The sequence below is a fragment of the Geotrypetes seraphini genome, chromosome 12, assembly GCF_902459505.1.
Source record: "Geotrypetes seraphini chromosome 12, aGeoSer1.1, whole genome shotgun sequence".
NCBI lineage: Eukaryota > Metazoa > Chordata > Amphibia > Gymnophiona > Dermophiidae > Geotrypetes > Geotrypetes seraphini.
The window spans coordinates 22,481,816-22,504,053 of NC_047095.1; the positions used below are offsets into that span (position 1 = coordinate 22,481,816).

The 22,238-nt window shown below is 43.1% G+C and overlaps 1 protein-coding gene across 2 annotated transcripts in view; it reads right to left on the reverse strand.

The window, feature by feature from the left end:
- The window catches only part of CCDC18 (coiled-coil domain containing 18), a 282,822-nt gene that overhangs the window by 140,346 nt on the left and 120,238 nt on the right, over window positions 1-22,238 (reverse strand). For both annotated transcript variants that reach the window (XM_033915992.1, XM_033915991.1), the window contains 2 exons: window positions 16,777-16,911; window positions 1,108-1,185 (listed from right to left, as the gene is read on the reverse strand). In XM_033915992.1, coding sequence (XP_033771883.1) covers window positions 1,108-1,185; window positions 16,777-16,911 — 213 coding nt within the window. The remainder of the gene's footprint in view (window positions 1-1,107; window positions 1,186-16,776; window positions 16,912-22,238) is intronic.

A 22,238-nucleotide genomic window follows, 5' to 3' on the forward strand; every position in this document is an offset into this window, starting at 1 on the left:
AGACGACCAAGTGGTCTAATTGCAAAGCGAAGTCTACTTGTGTGGGATATGTTCAGGGCTCATTTAACTCCCACCACCAAGGAAAGGCTTGCAAGACTAAAGACAGATGTGGCAGTTATTCCTGCAGGATTGACATCATTGGTTCAGCCACTGGATGTGTGCCTAAACAAGCCGTTTAAAGATCGCATTCGAGAACAGTGGAATGAATGGATGGTTAGCGGCGAAAAGTCTTACACAAAAGGAGGAAACATGCGTGCTCCACAGTTGAACGTTTTGTGCCAATTTGTCATAAAAGCCTGGAATGACATTGATGCACAAACAGTAATCAAGTCTTTCAAGAAGTGTGGCATATCAAATTCATTAGATGGTATGGAGGACGACTACTTGTGGAACGATGAAGAGGAAGTTGAGGCCACACCATCTGATACGGAATTACCAGATCCATATGATGACTGCCTTGCAACTGTACCACAAGATGTCATTGATTTACTTTTAGAATCAGATGACGAATAGGAGGCTTTTGAAGGCTTTTAAAGGGAAACTGTCATGCCAGCAAACTTGCTAGGGACTTGCCCGGCACTTGCTCTCTCCCTCTATGTGTTATCTTCCTTCTATCATTGACAATTTCAGTTTGGTTAACAGTTTAGAAAACAAATAGCATGGCAGCTCCCATGGGTTTATTGTTCTATTCAGCTTTAGTGAATTAAGTTTAATGTTTACCGTACATGTTTGATGATATACAGCCTTGTAACAGTTTTCCTGCTAAGTACCTGCATGTCATAAACATTTGAATTAAAATTGTTGAAATAAATTCTGATGTTCTTTTAAGTTTTATTTGTTGTGCAGAAGAAGGGGTAGTCTTATACGGCGAGTATATAACAAACTCTATATTTTAACTGTAAAAGTTGAGGGGTCGTCTTATACGCCCAGTCGTCTTATACGCCGGCAAATACGGTATATATATATATATATATATATATATATATATATATATATTATAGTGAGATTATGTTGAATATTACTACTCTTTACAACATGACATTCATCATGATTTGGAATAAGAAGATATGGTGCTGCAAAGAGGTTTTGGAAGAGTAGTACACTAACCCTGTTTGTTTCATCAGCAATTTGGTTTTGCAGCTTCTTCATAGCTTCTTCTTTTTTTGCATTTTGCTTTTCAAACTCCTATTAATATACAAATATACCAAAATAGAAATGTAAGTATAGCATTAAATATTGATGCTTAATTCAACTGATTTTTAGCAATTTATATACACAGAGGGCTGGATTCTGCAAATGGTGCCGTTTATTGGTAGCCGCCTACAAAACAGCCACCAATGGCATGTCAATCAGGCAACATGACATTTGGAGAATCATGGCCATGTGGAAGGTAGGCACAGGAAATGTAGGCCAAGGTTTTAAACGCCTTCATTTCCGGTACCTATCTTCTATGAGAATCGCATCTACAAAGGCGCCTAAAGGACCCCTAAGGCAACTTCCAACATTAACCACAGTCTACAGTGGAGACAATCTGACACTCCTACTCTCACATTATGGAGAAATGAGATGTTTCTAATGTTAAAAATGGAATATCTGGATTCTAAATGAGGCTCACCTAGACTATGGAGACAGTACAAGGAAATTTGGTCACTTGAATGGGATGGGTTGTCTCCTTGAGCCCATAGTGTTCTCTTTAATTCTTGATGCTGGAGCTCTCTGGGGAGGGGAGAGGGGGCATGGGATGGGATGTTTAGTTTTTCTGTTCTTTGTTCTTTTCTTTAAAGCCTTCATGAAGAACCAATGCAGAAGGCTTTATTTTGCATGTTCTATTGTGGTCATTGTTGTAATGGTTTTCATTATGTTACTGAACATAACACAGTAATAAAAATTTATATTGAAAAAAAAAAAAGAAAAGAGAACCACATTTACAGTGGCTGTAGGTGCCCTAAGGAGCCTCTTTAGTTGGGACAAAGACATCATTTTTTGGAGGTGCCTCCATTTTAGTTGGTTTTTAATCGGTGCAGTTGATTGAACCAATTAAGTTAGGCAGCTGTAGGGTGCCTACTGCCGCCTAACAGCGCCGTTTTGAGACTTTATTCCAGATTGTCTAAAGCAAGACATTTCACTGGTGCTCTCTTATAACTAAAGATACAATGACTCTATAGACAATTTTCCCCTCATTCTATATAACTTGGTGTGTAAATGTAGGTGCCAACTACACATAAGTTATAGAATACTTACACTTATGTGATTCTTACAATTATGCACACAAGTGATAGTTGGGCACTAAACAGTATTCTATAACTTTAGTGTGCAACTCCTTTATCTCCCCCCCCACCTCCTTTATCAAGCTGTGCTAGAGGTTTTTTGCACGGGCCGGTAAATGCTTCAACACTTATAGGAATTCTATGAGTATCAGAACATTTACCGTGCTGGCTCGTGTTAAAAACCTCTAGCGCAGCTTGATAAAAGGGGCCCTTAACTTGTAATTACAAGGAGTCATACACAGGGGGAGGTGCATGGGTGGGGGCAAGGGGGTTATCCGTAGCCCTTTCAGGACCAAGGGACATATTTGTCCCATAACTTTAAAATCCTATAAATTTTGATTGGGATAGTCTACAGTTCTAAATTTGATATGTACGGATTCCATATGATACTGCCTTTATGTAAACAAACTGGTTCCGACATTCATTCATTAGCGTCGTTGCCAGATTGACGAGAAGATTCACTTGCCACACTGTCCATAAGCCAGAAGTGTGATTTTTTTTAAAAAAATGATATTTCACAAAAAAAATCAATTTTTTGGCATCTGCAAGCCCTTTTTACCATAAAAATGTCATCAAAACCACAAAAATTGGCCTACGATCCTTATGGTCCTGAAAGGGTTAAGGTGGTGGGCATTTTCAAATGCATTCTCTTCATCTTCTGAGAAATGCCTTGACCTTGAAGCATGCAACTCTTCCTCCTATCCACTTCCCCTTTGTTGTGAGCTTGGGTTCAGAGACAGAGAGAAGCTGAAAAAATTTGAATGACTAGGAGGACTGCCTAGAAGTCTCTAGAAGCCACCATTGATCCACAGAGACTTGTATTGAAGAATTTGTTTAGCTGTTAGTATGGTAGTTTTAGATGCATACAGATGACCTGATTATTTTAGGAAGCTGCCTCTTCTTAATTGGTAGTTTGACAGTTCTATATATTTTAAATTACAAATTGACTTTTTTAAAGGTGCTGTTTTATTTTAATGAGAGCTATGTTCTGTTAAGCTGACAAGCAGAACCCAAGGTGAAAAGTATAAGGAGTTGAAAACACTCTCAAAGAGGTGGATGGGCCATTTGGCCTTTATCTGACATCATGTTTCTATAGTAATTATAGGAAAACTACCTGTCCCATTGGCCAAACATCTAAAGCATTTTCATAACCAGTATTAACCTAATCTTTCAATCAAGTCAATATACCCCAGGTGTTTCTCCAGATGGTGATGGATTGCTTTGAGAAAGTAGCTTCTTAAAAAAAAAAAAAAAGTGGTAAATTGTAATGGTTCAAAAACCACATATTTTTGAGATTTATACATACCACATTTACAAGGAAACCATACTATAACTTGCATGCCCAAAGATTTGGGCTACACTAAAAAAATGTTTTCCTCCTATCTTGTGCAGATTTACACAAATCTAGAAAGATCCAGATTGTGTGTCCCAGAAATTGTACTGAATGATTCTTAAAGTTCAATATTCACTCTTTATCTTGCCCAAATACTAAGGTAACCACCACTTCTTCTCCAAAATAGTTGGTATATCCAGTCTAGTTTCAAAAGCTTCTACCAGTTGATGCCCATTATCTTGCTGAGCTTTTGAAGACACAAAATAGCATTTACCTATAAGGAGGAAATGCTTCCTTGGGGATTTTCAAAATCTCACCAAAATACTTTTCAAAGTGTCTCTAGGCATTTCATAGGGGACTTTAGGAAAATTAACAAATCTCAAGTTTAATATCCTAAAGTCTTGCACTATTTGGTCCAATCAGATCTTGTTGCTGGTTTAATCGGTGTTCCAGTCCATGCATTCTTTGAGTCAAAGAGACAAACTTAACAGGGGCTTTAATCAACTGAGGAGATACAGCTCTTACCACTCTAGGCATATCTTGAACTAGCTTGATGATCTTCTTTAGGAAATCCATTAGTCACCTCCACACCATTCAGTACTGTTCCGGCACTATTCCTCTTAGGTTCTGATGTCTGTGTAGGCGAGGAAGACCCTTTACCCACTCTGAGTGGCAACAAACTGATCTGCTCATCAGCATTCAATTGTATGCCCTGCATCAAGACCAACCTAGAACTCAGTGGAGGTGAAGTTCTTCAGGCTATCGGGCTTAATGAAACCTCGAGCAGCTGCTGAATCAACACCTCTTCACTCAGTGGCTCAATAGATGCTGCTTGCCCTGACACCACGGGATAAATGAACATTGTAATCAGCGATAGTTGTTTAACCTTCGGCAAGACTGGAGGCTTGGAGGGATAACTCCTAATCTTGCCCTTATACTTCAGAGCCATAATTAAAGGTAGAAAACAGCCACAAAGACAAAATGATTCAAGCAAATCACAATAGCATGGTGCGTTGCTGAACATGTCCATTCAGATGCTATCTTGGATTCCCCTTCTAGAGCTTATAATCTAATTAAAACAGACAAACAAGGGTTAGGAAATTTCTCAGAGAGGGAATGATAATACAAACATGGGTACTTTACAATTGAGTGGTAGTTGGGAGTTAAAAACAGCCTTGAAAAAGTGGACTTTTAGCCTACAATTGAATACTGCCAGAGATGGAGCTTGATGTACTGACTCAGGCAGTCTGTTCCAGGTATATAGTGAAGCAAGATACAATGGACGGAGTCTGGAGTTGGCAACAGAGGAGAAGGGTACAGATAAGAGTTCCTGAATGAATGGAGTTCCTGGGGAGGAGTATAAGGAGAGATAAGAGAAGAGAGATACCGAGAAGCTACAGAGTAAATGCACTTGTAAGTCAATAAGAGGAGTTTGAACTGTATACAGAAATGGATAGGGAGCCAATAAAGTGACTTGAGGAGAGGGTTAATAAGACATGCAGCAAAATTTTTAACTGATTGAAGGGAAGAGAGATGGTTTAGTGGAAGAATTGAGAGAAGAAAGTTGAAGTAATCTAGACAAGAGGTGATGAGTGTGGATACGGGTTTTGGTAATGTGCTCAGAAAGGAAAAGTCGGATTTTGATATTATACAAAAAGAAACAACAGGCTTTAGCAGTCTGTTGGATCTATGCACAGAGAGAGGAGTTAAAGATGACTCTGAAACTGCAAGCTAACAAGATACGGAGGATGAGAGTGTTATCCACTGAAACAGAGAATGGGGAAAGAGGAAAGGAAGGTTTAGATGGAAAGATAAGAAGCTCAGTCTTGGCCATGTTCAATTTTAAATAGCAGTGAGACATCCATGCAGCAATATCAGACAGGTATGCTGAAACTTGGTCCTGGATTCTTGTTGAAATTTCTGGCATAGAGAAGTAGATCTGGGAGTCATCAGCATACAGGTGATACTGAAAACCATGGGAAGAGATCAGAGCACCTAAAAAATGAGCATAGATGGAAAAAGGAAGAGGTCCCAACACAGAGCCTTGAGGTACACCAACTGATAGTGGGTAGTAGAGGAAGAGGATCCACCATTGCATACTCTAAAAGTGCGACGGTTGAGATAAGAAGAAAACTCTGAAATTCAAGTGAGGACAGTGTATCAAGAAGTAGGTGGTGGTGAATAGTGTCAAAAGCAGCAGATAGAAACATAGAAACATAGAAAGATGACAGCAGAAAAGGGCTATAGCCCATCAAGTCTGCCCACTCTACTGTCCCACCCCATTAAGTCAGAGTGCTGCTCGACCCACTAGAGATCCCAATGGATGTCCCATTTATTCTTAAAGTCGAGCACGCTAGTGGCCTTGATCACCTGCACCGGTAGTTTGTTCCAGTGATCCTCCACCCTTTCTGTAAAGAAATACTTCCTGGTGTCACCACCAAATCTCCCTCCTGAGTTTGAGTGGGTGCCCTCTTGTGACTGAAGGTCCCTTAGGAAAGAATATATCGTTTTCCACCTCGACACGACCTGTGACGTACTTAAATGTCTCAATCATGTCACCCCTCTCCCTGCGCTCCTCCAGAGAGTAGAGCTGCAACTTGTCCAGTCTTTCCTCGTATGAATTGCACACAGTACTCCAGATGAGGTCTCACCATGGTTCTGTACAGTGGCATTATGACTTAAGGTTTACGGCTGACGAAGCTTCTATTGATACATCCCATCATCCGCCTTGCCTTGGATGAGGCCTTCTCTACTTGTTTGGCAGCCTTCATGTCTGCACTGATGATTACTCCCAAGTCCTGTTCTTCTGAGGTTGTAGCTAGTGTTTCTCCATTCAAGGTGTATGTTTTGCATGGATTTCTGCTGCCGAGATGCATCACCTTACACTTCTTTGCGTTGAAGCCCAGCTGCCATGTTGAGGACCAGTTTTCCAACTTGATCAGATCCTGCGCCATACCATCCATGAGATCGCTTTCACCTACTATATTACACAGTTTGGCGTCGTCGGCAAACAGCGCTACTTTTCCCTGAAGCCCTCAGGTCAAGTCCCTTATGAATATATTAAAAAGGGATAGTCCCAGGACTGAGCCCTGCGGCACTCCACTAGTCACCTCCGATGTCTTAGAGAGGGTGCCATTGACCACCACCCTCTGAAGTCTTCCACTCAGCCAATCATTGACCCATGCCGTTAGTTTCTCACCTAACCCCATCGATTTCATCTTGTTTAATAGTCTACGGTGTGGGACACTGTCAAACGCTTTACTGAAATCCAAGTACACTATGTCCAGAGACTCTCCCGAGTCTAGCTTTCCTGTCACCCAGTCAAAGAAGCTGATAAGATTGGATTGGCATGACCTGCCCCTAGTGAATCCATGTTGATAGGGATCCCTCATATTCCCCTCATCCAATATCGTGTCTAATTTTCCTTTAAGTAGAGTTTCCATGAGTTTACACACTATTGATGTGAGACTTACTGGTCTGTAATTCGCAGCCTCCGCTCTGCAACCCTTTTTGTTCAGAGGAACAACATTGGCAGTTTTCCAGTCCAGGGGGACTCTCCCCGTACTTAGGGAGAGATTGAAGAGCATGGCTAACGGTTCCGCCAAAACATCGCATAGCTCTCTGAGCACTCTTGGGTGCAGATTGTCCGGTCCCATGGCTTTGTTCACCTTGAGTCTTGACAGTTCTTTGTAAACATCAGCTGGTGTGAACTCAAACTTCTGAAATGGGTCATCCATGTTTTGCTTTGCATCCAGCCGAGGCCCTGGTGCCTCGCAGGTAAAGACTGAACAGAAGTAATCATTCAGTAGTTTGGCTTTATCGGAGTCAGTTTCCACATAATTCCCGTCTGGCGTTCTAAGGCGTACTATCGCGTTTGTGTTCTTTTTCCTGTCGCTAATGTAGCTGAAGAAGGATTTGTCCCCTTTCTTGATGTTCTTCGCTAGAGTTTCTTCCATACGAAGTTTGGCCTCCCTGACTGCTGTTTTGACCGCTGCAGACTTTGTCCTGTATTCAATGTTTGCTTCTTTTTCCCCCATGTGTTTGTATGATAGAAATGCTCTTTTCTTCTTCTTGACGAGGTATGATACCTCATCTGTGAACCATTGGGGTTTCCTTTTTCTTTGTTGTTTGGTTACCGATTTTATGTAGCGGATAGTTGCCTCATGAAGGGTCGATTTCAAGGTTGACCACATAGCTTCCACATTATCAGTTACTTCTTGAACCTGCAGTGTCTGGTAGACGAAATCTCCCATGCGTGCGAAGTCAGTGCCCCTGAAATTGAGTACCTTTGTTTTTGTTTGTGATCTAGGGAAGCCTTTCTTAAGGTTAAACCATACCATGTTATGGTCATTGGTGGCTAGCGTCTCTCCCACCGAGACGTCCGAGACGCTTTCCCCATTCGTAAGTACCAGGTCCAGGATGGCCTGGGCCCTAGTACCATTTGTTTGAGCCGTACTCCCTTCATGGACGTTAATATCCTCCTGCTGTCACAGGTTGTCGCTGATAGTGTGTTCCAGTCTACATCAGGCATGTTGAAGTCTCCTAATAGAACAGCCTCCCCCGTAAGGTGATGTTCTCAATGTCTTCAATTAATTCTGCGTCCTTTTCCTCCGATTGTCTCGGAGGTCTGTATACCACACCAAGGTATAGGCATTTTTCTCCACCTCTGGCCAAGTTTACCCAGATGGATTCCCCAGTATACTTGACATCTGTGATCCTGGTTGTCTTAATGTTCTCTTTGATATAAAGTGCTACCCCACCACCTAACTTACCCTCTCTATCTTGTCTAATCAGATAGATCGAGAAAGATGGGGATAGAAAAAAGAAAAAAAAAAAAAAGAGGCCTTTGGATTTGGCCAGGAAAAGGTCATTGGAGACTTTACCAAGGGCAGCTTCCTTGAGGGCGAAAGCCTGATTGAAGTGAGTCAAGAATAGCTTGAGATGAAAGAAAGTCAAAACAGTGGTGAACGGCATGTTCAAGTAATTTGGATAAGAAAGGAAGGAGGGAGATTGGGCAATAGTTGAAAAAGCAGGAAGGGTCCACAAACACCCACACTCCCACACTTAGAGCTTTCACTAGCGTCTTGTCTGTGGACTGTGCTGTTGCATCTAGCTGCAAATGGCATTGCTGCTAACAATTTGAAGCTACTCGAGCAAGCTGTTTCCATCGCTGCCTGGACTTCCTTTCATAACATAGCATAACATAAAAATCAACTTATATACCGCAGGACCGTGAAGTTCTATGCAGTTAACAAAAGTTTATAATAGTGTATACAATTGAATAAATTGAAAATTACATAAGTTAAAGACTCACAGAATAGATCACTAAAGTATAATGTCTATAAACATGGAAATTAATTACCCAAATATTTAAGAAACAAGTATGTCTTTAAATTTCTTCTAAATTTCTCATAAGAACTCAAAGACATGATTAGATTTTCCAAATCCTTGCCCCATAATGCTGCCTGATATGACAAAAGATAATGATGATGTTTTTAAAATTTACAATCTTTAACAGGCGGGAAGACAAAGTTCAGGTGAGAATTTCTCCTATGTTTCTTATTTGCAAAAGTAAAGAGGTCAATCAGGTATTTGGGAGAAAGTCCAAACAGAACTTTGAAACAAAAAACAACCAAATTTAAACTTCACACGCACCTCCACTGTAATTTCCGGTAAAATGGTGTGAAATGAACATGCTTCTTCAACCCAAAAATCAATCTAACAGCCACATTTTGGACCATCCGCAGTGACTGCATATTTCTTTGAGAAATTCCTAGATAAACAATATTGCAATAATCAAGCTGGCTAAGCACAAGAGACTGCACCAAAATTCTAAATGATTCTAAGTCAAAATAGGCCAACTCAACAGATTCTCGATCTGGCTTTTGCCCCCAACACTCCACAGAGACTGCCCTCAGTAAAGTCTGCAGTGACCTGTTCATGGCCAGATCTAAGGCCTTTAAGCAATCCTCATCCTTCTTGACCTGTCTGCTGCCTTTGATACTGTTAATCACAGCTTACTTCTTGATACGCTGTCCTTACTTGGATTCCATGAATCTGTCCTCTCCTGGTTTGCCTCCTACCTCTCCCAATGCAACTTTAGTGTATGTGTTGGTGGGTCCTCTTCTGATGCTACCCCACTAGCAGTTGGTGTACCCCAGGGATCTGTCTTAGGATCTCTTCTCTTTTCTCTCGGTGCCCTGATCTTCTCCCATGGCTTCCAGTATCACCTATATGCTGATAACTCCAAGATCTACCTCTCTACACCTGAAATTTCACCTAAAGTCCAAGAAAAAGTCTTTACCTGTTTGGCCGACATTGCTGCCTGGATGTCCTGCTGTCATCTGAAACTAAATATATCCAAAACTGTGCTGCTCCTCTTTCCTCCTAAACCCTCTGCTCCTCCTCCTTTCTCTATCTTGGTAAATACTGTCATTGTTCCAGATTCATCTGCTCGCAATCTTAGCGTCGTCTTTGATTCCGACTTCTCATTTTCTATGCACATTCAACAAGCTGCTAAGACCTGTCACTTCTATCTCTTCAGTATCGCCAAAATTCACCCCTTCTTTTCTGAGCACACTACCTGGATCCTTGTTCATGCTCTCTTAACCTCACACTTAGATTACTGCAGTCTACTTCTAACTGGCCTCCTGTCTTTCCCTCTTGCAATCTGTGCAAAACTCTGTTGCATGACTCATCTTCTACCAACCTCGCTACGCTCATGTCACCCCTCTTCATAAGTCATTTCACTGGCTCTCTATCTGCCTTCGCATACAGTTCAAGCTCCTATTGCTGACCTACAAGTGTGTTCATTCTGCTTCCCCTCAATATCTCTGCTCTCTCATTATACACCTCCCAGAGAACTCAGTTCTTCAGATAAGCTGCTCTTAGCTGTACCCTTCTCATCCACTGCCAATTCCAGACTTTGTTCCTTTCATCTAGTTGCCCCCTATGCCTGGAATAAATTACCTGAATTTGTCTGCCAAGCCCTTTCCCTTACCTGGTTTAAAAGCAGACAGAAAACCCATCTTTTTGATATAGCCTTCAATCCTTAACCCTATTCCTCTGCTCACCATCTCAGCCAGCTGATTAAGCATTCCCCTTAACTGTATCCACGACATCCTGTTTGTCTGTCTTGGCTGTTTAGATTGTAAGCTCTTTCGAGCAGGGACTTTTTTCTTATTTGTGACTCTGTACAGCACTGCGTATGTCTGGTAGCACTATAGAAATAATTAATAGTAGTAGTAGTAATACTTACCTGTAATGAGAGTTCTCAGCACAGAGCAGGATAAGTTAGCCATGGTGAGGCAAAGGGGCAAGTGGCCAAAAATTGAGGATGCCATGGGTTGGGGGATGGAGGTCTGAAGGTCAGGCCAGAAAAGTGTTTAAGGATGAGAATCCTCAGGTCAGGCTAGGGGAGGAAAAGCTTAGGTATGAAAGTTCTCTGGTCAAACTGGGTAGGAAACAGGGATGAGTGATGGGGAAGACTTGAGAGACTGGCGAATATTTTCCACTGAATGTTCCACAGGTAAAAGCTATTATTATCAAATGGCAGAGTCCTTAAACATATAACTAAAACATATTTTACTTCTAACATTAGTCCACTTGGCTCCACCTCTGCCTTGAAAAGTAAAGTATAGAGATCACAGCCACAAAATTTCCAATATTTAATGTTTGTGTGTTTTAAAGAGCTGCATAGCTCTTTTGCTTACACTTTGTTATACAGAACTAGAAAAGTAAACACATACACAAAACAGTAGCTGCTGCTGTACCTCACAGGTGGTCTTCTGACAGTCCATATATGAACTACACACAGAAGGCCTGGGTCAGACAGCTCTTTAAAGTGCAAAAAGAATTTAAACTGGTATTTTTGTTCTCCGTCACCTTTGTCTATTCCATTGAAAGCGGAGAAAGTTTAGTTGCTTACCTCTGAAGACAGTAGGGGAATGCAACCACACTTGATGGCAACATTCTTAGATTGATCCTGTGAGTCACTGCTCTCCCTAGCTAAAGTACTATGGGCTAATTGCAATAAAGTCAGTCAGTAATATTGACTGGATCGCTGTTGGTCGATTCTCTGACCGATCGATACACTACCAAGTTTGCATGCAAATGATTTGCACAGAGGTACAAATCATTTGCATGCAAACCCGACAGATCAATCGCTCGGTGAGCGATTTGACACATATGCAGAGTCCTAACAGCAGTGACAGGGGAAGCAGCCTCCTGTCACTGCTGTTAAGGTTTCTTTTTTTTTTAATGGCACAGATGGTTGTGCGTGTGTTATACACACACTATCTGCTACATTAAAAAAAGAAGAAAGCCTCCCATAAACCAGCACCGTGACACCCCAATGGAAGTAGGGATGCATACTCCCTCCTGCCTGGCCAAATACCTCTGTGCATTTCCCCCACACGGTCTTGGACCCCCACACCACCGAACCCCCCCCAACCATCCCCTACCTTTATCCCGAAAAAAAGGGCAGAAGGGATACCCACTCCCTCCTACCATTGGATGCTCCCCAAACCCCACCCCCCCTGTACCTTTGATAGATGTTGAGAGCTGGAGGGAAGCACAGTCCCTCCAACGCTGAGGCCCGCACGTGGTAAATGATGGGCCTTCCCCTCCCCGGTGCAGCATGTGATGCATGAGGAGAAGCCTAAGGTCCTGATTGGGAGGGGCCTTAGACATCTGAGCCAATCAGGGCCTTAGGCTCCTCCCTATGGATCCCATGTGATGCACAGGGAAGGGTCTAAGGTCTGACATCTGAGCAAATCAGGACCTTAGGCCTCTCCCCATGCATCACATGGGATACAGAGGGAGGAGCCTAAGGCCCTGATTGTCTCAGATGCCCCTTGGGAGGGGCCTTGGGCATCTGAGCAAATCAGGGCCTTAGTCTCCTCCCCGTGCATCACATGGTGCACCATGGAGGGGAAGACTCATCATTTTCCACGTGTGGGCCTTGGAACTGGAGGGACTGTGCTTCTCTCCAGCTCAAAACGTCTACCAAAGGTACAGGGGGAAGTTCAAGGAGTAGGTGGGGGATCATCCGATGAAACAAGTCCATTTCAATTTAAGGGATCTTCTGGTGGTAGGCCGTCTAGCAACTAGTAGAACTGTCCTCACTGTCTGGGAGACCGAGATGTTTGCAAGAATGCTCCGTTCAATTTCCATGCATTGAGGCTCCATGCTGGGTAGGTTGGGGTGAAAAATCTGCCTGTTCTGTTATGTGAGGAGGGAGTGGTGGGTCCCCAGAGGAATTGGTGGAGTATCAAGAAGGTCTAATCAAAGTGGGTACCATATTTGTCTGGGCCACTTCAGAGCAATCAGGATGAGTTTGGTGAATGTTTGGTGGAGTTTGGTGGCTATGAGTAGAAAAGGTGGAAAGGCATACAGGAGGGTTTGCGTCCAACTAATAGAAAATTGTTACCCACTATATCACACAAACACTCACTGTACTTCATAAAATTAGACATTCTCTACGAGCATGATGATTTGATTTTCTTCATTCCTCAGAGAAGTAATGCGGTAACTTAATTCACACCGGTGCACATCTTCATAGGTCTTTTGACAATTTCATATACCAATTCTATGAAGATGTGCGCTGGTGTGAGTTAAGTTACATTACATCTCTGAGGTCCGAAGAATATCAAATCATCATGCACGTAGAGAATGTCTAATTTATGAAGTACAGTGAGTGGCTGTGTGCTATAGCAGATAACAATTATCATTGAAAGAATGAAATGTAGCCAAAGAATTGTCAACTAATGGGAAAAAAAACACCCCATGCAATGGCTTGATGTGCTGGGTGTTGCAAACAAAATTGTCAGTATTGTGCATGTTTTTGTGGAGCGAAGAGGTCCATGTCTGGGGTCCTCCAAAGCCAAAATAGTGTCTGGGTTCTCCTGTGTCTGGTTGTGGTAGTTTGGATTAGGTGGTTGTTCAAGTAGGCTGGGCTGTCATCATTTATGGATTTAAATAATAGACAGTAGAATTTAAATAGTATTCTTGCTTGAATTGGGAGCCAGTGTGAGTCAAGGTATGCCTCGGTGATGTGGTCATGTTTTCTTAGTGAATAGATTAGTCTCAGGGCTGTGTTTTGTACTGTTTGTAGTTGTTTTATCCTTGTTGTGGGGCAGGGGAGATAAAGGATGTTGCAGTAGTCAAGGAGACCTAGGACTAGGGACTGGACCATGAGCTGGAATTGTTTTCTTTCGAAGAATATTCGAACTTGCCTTAGGTTTCTCATGACCGCGAATGATTTCTGTATTGTTTTGTTGATTGGTGGTTAAATGGCTCAGCATCTGTCTATCGTCATTCCCAGAAGGGGAATGTGAGTTCACAAGCAAGGCTTCTTGTAGCTGATGAAGAAGCCGAGAGATTGTTGAGTGGACAAGGTGACCTGGATGGTGAGAAGTAGACGATTCCTGGAATGGGTCACTAGAAGCCAGTTGTTGAGGTAAAGGAAGACGAAGTAGCCTTGCTTGCAAAGGTGCATTGTTACTACCACTAGGTACTTTGTGAAGACTCTTGAATCCGACAAGAAGCCAAGGGAAAGTACCTTGTACTGGTAGTGATCATTTAGAAACTTGAAGTAAAGGAAATGCCAGTGAGAGGAATGAATGGGGATATGGGTATACAGTACACATCTTTAAGATTGAGATGCCATCCAGTTGTTGAGTTTCAAAAGAGGAAGTATTGACAAGAGCAAGATCATTCTGACTTGCTCTCACCGGAGGCAGATATTGAGTGAATGGAGATCTAGTATAGGAATAGATGCCTACATTATGATTCTGGTCTCTCTATTTTGTTGTTTTGAATGAGAAAGATCAGCTCTGCTACAAGAAGCAGGATGTAGTGATAAAGGGTATGGGAAGACTGAGGCATTTTGGATACCTGGATCTTTGATAGAAACTTGAGACGATATCCTTGAGAGATAATAATCAGGATCCATCTCTCCTTTGTGATGGCTTATCAGGCAGGAAGGAAATAACTGAGCCAACCTTCTACTGGTAACATGTTAAAAACCTGAGGTGGATTTGAGAGCAGGAACTTGATTGCTGGAGGACTGTTTTCCATCCCTGTGATGTTGCTTTTCTCAGAAAGTCGTAGGTTGTAAATGATGATAACTGGGTCTATTATAAGGGAGGAATCGTCATTGAGGGTAGCACTGCTAGAAAAACTGGTGGTAATAGGGTCTGTAGTAGGACATAGAGGAAGGATTTCTATAATATTGTTGTGGTTGGTCAAAAGAGTATACTGAGAGCTCCCAGATAGTTGTAGAGTCCTCTAAGTTGTGAGACTGTCTCCCAGGCAAGGTACAACTGCTAAGTGTGCATGGAGGTCCTCTCCGAGATCCAAAGCTTTGAGCTACATTATGCGATGAATTGTAATAGTGACAGCTGCTTTTCTGATGATCACAAGCATCATCATAGTTAATTTTGATGAAGTAATATGTGGATTCCTGTAAGGCAACCTGGAAAGCTGCTGCAGTGTCAGGAGGCACTTTTGAGCTGTTGGATAACTGAATGCTGGAAATGAAGGATTTGGAGCTGGTGGGCTATGATTTAGGATGCTGTCATAGTGCCCTGGTAGACTTTCTTAAGCACAGAGTCAAGGAGAAGGCAGTCTTTCCTTGGTGGAACACTGAATTGGGTTTTGGACATTTTAGCTTTTTTAATGACTGATTCAGAGACCATTGAATGGTGCAGCAGCTGTTGTAAATCATGCCCAGGGGCCTTCTGCATCTTGTTTTTGAGTTCTAGGCATTTAGAAGCAGTAGACACTGATTGAGGTTTTTGCCAATTGGAAAGTTGGAGGTCTTGAAGTATTTAATACACCAGAAACATAATGAGCTCCATAGAAGGTGCCTGACAAGATTCGCGTATGACTTGAAAGTCATTTTTGTTTGTGCTTGCAGCACTCTAAGGCTAAGGAGGGTGGAAATTTTCTGAAGAAAATTGAATAGACTCCTGCAGAAGTCAGATTTTGGTACAAGAGAATATCATCCTCGGGGTCCAATCATGATCCTGGAGATACTGAGAGATGAAGAAGAGAGGACAGAGATATGTGCAAGGGCCCCAGTCTGGATCCTGGAAATGGTAGTGCAGGTGTGGGAGTTGGTGGGGTAGTAGACCTGGCTGAAGAAGAGCAGCACTATCCTGTAATAAGCACTGCAGGAGTATTAAAAAAGAGGAAGCTGACTGGGGTATCTGCTGATGAGAAGAAATCTCCTGATTGAGGAGAGGCATATGGGGAAGCAAGAAGGGCTGCTTTGGAGGAATAGGATCCTTGCAGGTCCTGAGAAGCTTTTATTTTATCTTTTGCCTGCCACTTAGTAGGAACCGGAAAAGAAGGCGGGGGTTGGGTTTTGAAATGTGGGAAGTACTACTTGGGTTTCCCTTAAGATGCTGGTCTGTGATTGGGGAGGAACCCAAGACCAAAACTGGGCCCATGGGAGCCTTCCTTCTCTGCTACTGCTGCTTTGCTAAATGAGCAGACCATGAGCCGGCAGCTTGCAGAGGAGCTGTTGAAGTCAAAGGTGAAGGGGGTAGCCATACTGCCTGCCTCCAATGGTCTGTGGTTCTTTTCAGCCTGATCCTCCAACTTTTTTTCCACCATTGGAGAGTGGTGGGTCATTTCCCTCAGCTGTGCCAATACAGGGCCCTGGGGAGAGGGAGCAAGAGAAACCACTGGCATATGTGATGCAAACATCTCCTTGTCAGATCGCAAAACCATGAAGTTGAATGCTGCTGTTACCGGTGCCAGCCTCCAAAGTAGGGGAGATTCCATGGCAGTCCTAAAGAGCTGCCGGTTTGCTCAGTTTTTTATTTCAGCTAACAATCCAGATGTTCCTTTTTTTTTTTTTACCCAATTTGGTGAGTGTGTGTGTGTGTGAGAGGGAGGGGAAAGCTGCAACTGTTAGGAGTGGCTAAAGAAAAAAACTTAACATGGCAAGGGGGAGAACCCATGGAAAGCAGCAGTCCCTGTACATGCCCAGTAAGCCAAAAGCTTATTTTAGTTAGGAGAGAGCTTCAACATACAGGATCAGCCTAAGGATTTCACCATGAAGTATGTCTGCATCTCTTTTGCTTGTCTCCAGAGAATACAAGTTTCAGCTTTCCAAGGCTCTCAAGACATTTATTTCATGCCAAAATAAATTAATACTAACATTACCTGTTTAGTTTCTGCTAACGCTTTGTCTAGAGAATCAAGCTGATGCTGTTTAGAGAGAATGTCTTGTTGCAAAACTGAGATAGTTGCCTCTTGCATTTTAATCCGCTGACACTCCTTATCCAGCTGGTGCCGAAGCTGTAGACAATTAAGTTGAAAGCTTAAGAATTTTTTTTTTAACATTTGTCAAAGCAGTGTTATTTAGAGAATGCATTTTTTTGGTCAACATAGCAGAATAATATTTCCACTTATTTTCCCTTTTAAATATCAATTTTTGCAATTATTTCATGTAAAAATAAACTATTTATTTTTTAAATTCCTACCTTAATGTATTTTGAATTGCATTTTTTATACAGTGGGAAGTGAAAAATTATTGTCACAAAAGCACACTATTACTCAGGTTCTCAGTCAAATGGCTGGTTCATGGCTCAGACCTTATATTAACTTCAATTTTTCTTTTATTGGTGAATTTATGTTTATGTTATTAAAAACTACAGTAACATCCACCACATAAGAGTATAACATCTTGATGCCAAACACATACAGTCCTGCAAATTTGCACATGTGACCACATCTATGCAGTGGACTGTATATTTAGGGCTTTACATCAATTACAAAATTTTTAACTGCATGATTAATCACAACTAAAGCTTTAATCATGCAATTAATTCATAAAGCACCCCTCAGATTTCCTCTATATAGTGCAATATATACTTAGCATGCATAAATTCTCAAAAGTGACACTTTCAATTTAATAGTTCCATAGAAAAGTGGAATATCAAATCCCATTATCCCCCTTACTAAACTAAAAATAAAATCATTTATCTTACCTTTGTTGTCTGATGATTATATCTTTCTAATCATTTTATTCCATATCTCTGGTTCTGCTTCCATATGCTCTGTCTTGTTTTCTCCTTTTTACTTCCCGCCCTATATCCATCTTTCACAATCAACTTTTCTTCTATTTTCCTTCCTCCTTTTCAAATCTGTCTAATTTGTCTCTTTTCTTCTCTTACTTTCATGAGTACCACCATCATCTTCCTCCTCCCCTTCCTTTCTATAGGTACCCTCTTTTCCCTTCCCTCCTTATCCCCACCACTCCATGCTCACCATTTCTCTCCTTTCCTTCTGTCATCATTTTCCTTTTTTTTTCCATCTCTATTTCCAGAATTCCATCTCTATTTCCAGAACTCTCAAACATCAGCCTACCCCCCTCCCCGAATGCACCTCTTTCACCCAGTAAATCTTCCTGTGGTTGGGTATCTCTCCTGTGTTCAGGTATCCCCCTCTCTCCGTTCTCCCTTCCCCTGTCAGGTATCTCATTTTCTCTCTTTCCTTCCTTCTTCCCTTCTCCCCCCCTCAAAGGTCTCTTTCCTCCCTCCCTCCCCCTTGGTCAGTTCAATCTCTCTCCTTCCCTCCCTCCAGTGTCTCGCAGTCGCTTCAGTCCCTGCTACACAGGAACAGCTGATGTAAGTTCCTGTTTAGCAGGGACTGAAAAGACTGGAGCCAGCTAGCTTGCCGGCAGGCTATGAAAAAGTTGAGAGAGACGGAGGGGGTTATAGTGGAGTGTGTCAGCATCAGGTGGAAGCCCGCAGTGGCACAGCAGTGGCACAACAGCTCTCGGGGGGGGGGGGGGGGTGGCGGCATTAACAGCTCTCATTGAGGTATTGCCTTATGGCAGGGTGAGCACTGGGGCCCTTTCTTTGGGGGCGTTTAGGGTGGAGACCACCTGGCAGGAGAGGCAGAAATCTCTCAAACACACACATCAGAAGGAAAGAGCAGGCTGCCCCCCTCTACATACTGCCTCTGGCTGTCGGGCCTAAACACAGGAAGAGGATGACAGGGGGTGCCAACACCCTGGGCACCTCCCACCCTTGCTCCACCAGTGTAGATAGATATAATAGGCATATCCGAGACCTAGTGGAAGGAAGCTACCCAATGGAACTCTAATATCAGGGTACAAATTATATTGAAGTGATATGGTAGATCAAATTGGTGGAGGGGTAGCATTGTCTGATAAAGAGGGCCTTGAATCAAACAGGGTAAAAATTCTGCAAGACACAAAGAGGAAAGGATAGTGATAGGCATATATTACTGTCTCTGGTCAGAATGAACAGACAGATGCAGAAATGTTAGCTGAAATCAGGGAGGCTAACAAACTGGTAACATAATAATAAAGGGATGATTTCAATTACTCAGATATTGACTGGATAAAAGTAACATAAAGGCATGCTAGGGAGGTAAAGTTTCTAAATTAAATAAAAGCCGGGTTTAGAAAGCAGCTGGTTTAGGAATCAACAAAAAGGGGAGACATTCTAGACTTGATCCTTACTGGAGCACATGATCTAGTGCAGGAGGTAAAAAGTGCTGGGGCCACTTGATAACAGTAATCATAACATGATCACATTTGATATAACAACTGTAGTAAATATGCACAGGAAATCCAATACATTAGCATTTAACTTTCAAAAAGATTATGATAACATGAGAATAGTTAAAAAGCTTAGAAGAGCAGCTGCAAAGGTCAAAAATTTGCATCAGGCAAGTTATTAAAAAATACCATCCTAGAAACCCAGACAGATATATTCCACCTATTTTAAAAAGGTGTAAAGAAGGCCAAACAACAGCCAGCATCCTTCAGAAAATGGAAGGAGGATCTAACTGAAGATAATATGAAACAGCAAAAGAATGACAGTGAATGGGAATGGGTATGACTATGTGATGATCTTAAGGTGGCCAAACAGGTTGAAAAGGTGACAGCAAAAGCTAGAAGGATGCTAGGTTGCATAGGGAGAGGTATTGATGCCCCTGTATAAGACTTTAGTGAGACCTCATTTAGAATATTGTGTACAATTCTGGAGGCCGCACCTTCAAAAAGATATAAAAGGATGGAGTCGGTCCAGAGGAAGGCTACTAAAATGGTGTCTGGTCTTCACCATAAGGCGTATAGAGACAAACTTAAAGATCTCAATTTGTATACTTTGGAGGAAAGGTGGGAGAGGGGAGATATGATAGAGATGTTTAAATACCTACATAATGTAAATGCGCATGAGTTGAATCTCTTTCATTTGAAAGTTAACTAGAGAGCTGCATGGGAACGGGGACGACGGGAATCCCGCGGGACCCGCGGGCATCCCGCGGGTTCCCCCTTCGGGTCACGGGGATCCCGTGGGGACGCCTCCGAGGGTCGCGGGGTTCCTGCGGGGCTGGATGTACTCAGTCGCGCGGCTCTTCTTCTCCCTACCTTCTCTGCTTGCAGCACAGAGCCGAACGGAAGTCTTCCCGACGTCAGCGCTGACGTCGGGAAGACTTTCGTTTGGCTCTGTGCTGCAGGCAGTGCAGGTAAGGAGGAGAGTAGTCTCGCGGTTCGAGTGGCTACCAAGGGAGGGGGCGGTCCGCCCCGCCCCGCCCCACCCCGGTTGCAGCACAGCCGGCCAGGTCCCCTTACTTTTGTGGCACTTCCCCGACCGACCGACAACAGCCCCGGTCCGACAATCCTCCCTGCCCTGTAGCCGCGAATCTAAATTATCTTCTTACAGCAGCTGTAATAAGGTAATTTAGATTCGCGGTTAAGGGCAGGGAGGTTTGTCGGACCGGGGCTGTTGTCGGTCGGGGAAGTGCCACAAAAGTAAGGGGACCTGGCCGGCTGTGCTGCACCCGGGGCGGTAGAGAAGGAGGGGGGAGAAGGACGCTGAAAGGCCATGGGGAAGACGGGAGGGGGGGGAAGGACTCTGAAAGCACATGGGGAATACAAAGGGGTGGAGGAGGACGCTGAAAGGCCATGGGAAGGGGGGGGGAAGGACTCTGAAAGCACTTGTGGAAGACAGAGGGGGGAGAAGGATGCTGAAAGCACATGGGGAAGACAAAGGGGTGGAGAAGGACGCTGAAAGGACATGGGGAAGACGGGGGGGGGTGGAGAAGGACGCTGAAAGGCCATGGGGAAGACAGAGAGGGAGAAGGACGCTGACAGGACATGGGGAAGATGGGGGGAGAAGGACGCTGACAGGACATGGGGAAGATGGGGGGAGAAGGACGCTGACAGGACATGGGGAAGATGGGGGGAGAAGGACGCTGACAGGACATGGGGAAGATGGGGGGAGAAGGACGCTGACAGGACATGGGGAAGATGGGGGGAGAAGGACGCTGACAGGACATGGGGAAGATGGGGGGAGAAGGACGCTGAAAGGAAATGGGGAAGAGAGAGTAGGGAGAAGACGCTGGCAGGGAAGAAGACAGATGCCAGACTATGGGGGGAGCGGAGAGAAGAAGATGGGTGCCAGACCAATTTGGAAGGGGGAAGAAAGGGAGAGGCACAGTAACAGAGCAAATGGAAGATGCAGAAGGAAGAGAGACAGTGGATGGAAGGAATTGAATGAGAACATGAGGAAAGCAGAAACCAGGCAACAAAGGTAGGAAAAGAATTATATTTCTTTTTTTTTATTTTGCTTCAGGATAAAATAGTATATTAGTTGTGTTGATAAAAATTTATAAACATTAGAGGCTCTGGTAGAAACCCGTTTGCAAAGTATGTATTCTTCCCAATTAATATTTTCAAATTAATAAAGTCTTTTTGCTTATTTGTAAATGGGTTTCTACCAGAGCCTTTAATTCAGTAGCATAATTAAATGAAATAACTATTTCTGAAGTTTATAGGGACGGGCGGGGACGGAGGGGATTCCTCACGGGGACGGGTGGGGACGGAGGGATTCCTCACGGGGACGGGTGGGATTCCTCACGGGGACGGGTGGGACTTTGGCGGGGACGGGTGGGATTTCTGTCCCCGCGCAACTCTCTAAAGTTAACTCTGCAATGAGAGGGCATAGGATAAAGTTAAGCGGTGATAGTTTCTGGAGCAATCTAACGAAACAATTTTTACAGAAAGGGTGGTAGATGCATGGAACAGTCTCCTGGAAGAGATGGTGGAGACAGAGACTGTGTCTGAATTCAAGAGGGCCAGGGAAAGGCATATCGGATCTCTGAATAAACACTATTAGCCCTTATGCCTGCAGGTATCACCTCTATGTAGGCAGAGTGGGATTTGGGTGAATTTTGGAAGGTTCAATATTTCACAATATGTAAAGTAGTTATAATGGGGTATGGGTCCGAGTCCCCATCTCTATGATCAAATATACCATCCACTAGGCTACTCTAGGAACCTGCTTGCTGCTTTACTAGGACTAGCTGTTACATTTCATTAGGGACTTCTATTCCGCCTATACCTTGCAGTTCAAGGCGGATTACAAAAGAGCTAACTGGACATTTCCAGTGAAGTTACAACAGTTTTGGGGTTGTTTTTTTTTTTTTGTTACAAGGGAGGAGAGGTACCTGTATTAATTCCAGAAGAACTTGCAAATTGGATATTAAATTGACTGTACGTTACTGTGTGATATAACAAATAGATTACAGTTAGAGTACAAATAAGATTACGTTACATTTCAGGGATCTGAATACTTGGTTGGTGTTTT